General features: G+C 24.3%; 1 protein-coding gene across 1 annotated transcript in view; it reads left to right on the plus strand.

The window, feature by feature from the left end:
- LOC108689631 overlaps positions 1-964 on the plus strand; it is a 1622-nt gene extending 658 nt beyond the window's left edge. The window contains exon 2 of the mRNA XM_018196487.1: positions 589-964. Coding sequence (XP_018051976.1) covers positions 589-760 — 172 coding nt within the window. The 3' untranslated portion in view covers positions 761-964. The remainder of the gene's footprint in view (positions 1-588) is intronic.
- Positions 965-1652: the final 688 nt, after the last annotated feature.

Raw genomic sequence — 1652 nt, forward strand, 5'->3', positions numbered from 1 at the left:
TATAAATAAAATTAATTGTTTTCATACTAAATAAATATATATTCCTATTTAGTAAATATTCAGTACGTACTACTTAGACAAATATTTATTAACTACATTTTTCTCTCAGTTAAATGTTTCTTCTTATGTCCATTATGTAAAGTATAATTTAAAATAATTCTAATAAAGATTCTAATAAAAATTCTTGAGAAAAGAGAATATAATAAAAAAAGATAGATTTTACGCTATGCTTATAATTAGATAATCTTTTTCACATCTTTTCTTTTTCTTTCTACTAAAGATGTTTAAGGATCAATGTAATAATAATATTGTAATATTAATATAATATAAAAATATTATAATAATAAATAAAGACAATATTTAATAGAAACAATATTTTAATAGACAATATTTTAATAGAAACAATATTATAAGTGTAGTATTTAGATTCATTTTTTGTCTCTCAAATCTCTTGAGCTAACAAAAGTAGACACATAGACGGACGGACGGATAAGAAAGCAATAGCAACTTAGGAAAGTATATATCGATCTCTTGAAATAAATTTTACGAATCAATATATAAGTATAAAGAAAGTGTTATTATTTTTAGAGCACACTTTTCTAAGAGTGACGTAACATTATGTCTTGAGAAGATTGAGACAATAACAATCTTACAACCACTCAGCAATACAAATAAAGCAAAAAGCTTTCTAAACAACAGGGCCAACAGATTTATTTCTAACATTAGAAAAAATATTGTACTAGACACAAAAGCTAATTAACATCAAGAATTAACGTGAAACAAAACTAAACAGATGTAGAGGAGAGGAAGAAAAAACGAAACGGAATTCAACAACATTCAGCACTTGATAGGAAACGCAACTAGATTAGCGTATTTTCGAAAAACTTTACCTGAATAATTTCCGCAAAATCGGCGAGAATTTTAAATATCGAACTTTTCATATGTTCTACATAAATTACGGGAGCAAGGCCAATTGTTATTTCCACCGATGAAGCGATTTTTGGACATTCCGTTGTCATCACGTTAAACATGATTGTCCAATAAATAACCGATATACGCATACAATTATTACTATGTTATTTTCATAATATATTCGAATATAGCGGGTAGATCGTAAATGTCCATTTCATGAAAGCTAACGAAAATTTAGTAAAATAATGTATAATGATAATGTATAACGATAATGTATAATATAGAATAATGTAGAATGAATTTTATAATCGTTTTTCTCTATCATAAGTTCAAAAATATATTATTATGATTATGTTATGTTGAACGCACTATTATTCTTTATTACAATGAAGAGTTAAAATTCTAAAATTTTTGATGGAAACAAAGAAACATGTGCGTTCGAGCAGATGTTTTATAACAATTATCTAACCGTTGTACCCATTGTCGGCCAATTGAAAAACTAGTGTAAAGAAAAATTAGAATATTTATATTTACATATGTCTTATTATTAATATATTAATCTTAATACATAAGATTTCAACATTAATATATTATTAAGATAAAAATAGATTAGAAGAATTATATAATCTATGTAATTTATTAAAACGATTTATTAAAATCAAGTTATTAAACCAACTATTATATTATATATCGAGTGAGTTAAGTGATAAATTCTAATAATTATGTAGTATACAATTCAT

The sequence above is a fragment of the Atta colombica genome, unplaced genomic scaffold (assembly GCF_001594045.1).
Source record: "Atta colombica isolate Treedump-2 unplaced genomic scaffold, Acol1.0 scaffold274, whole genome shotgun sequence".
Lineage (NCBI taxonomy): Eukaryota > Metazoa > Arthropoda > Insecta > Hymenoptera > Formicidae > Atta > Atta colombica.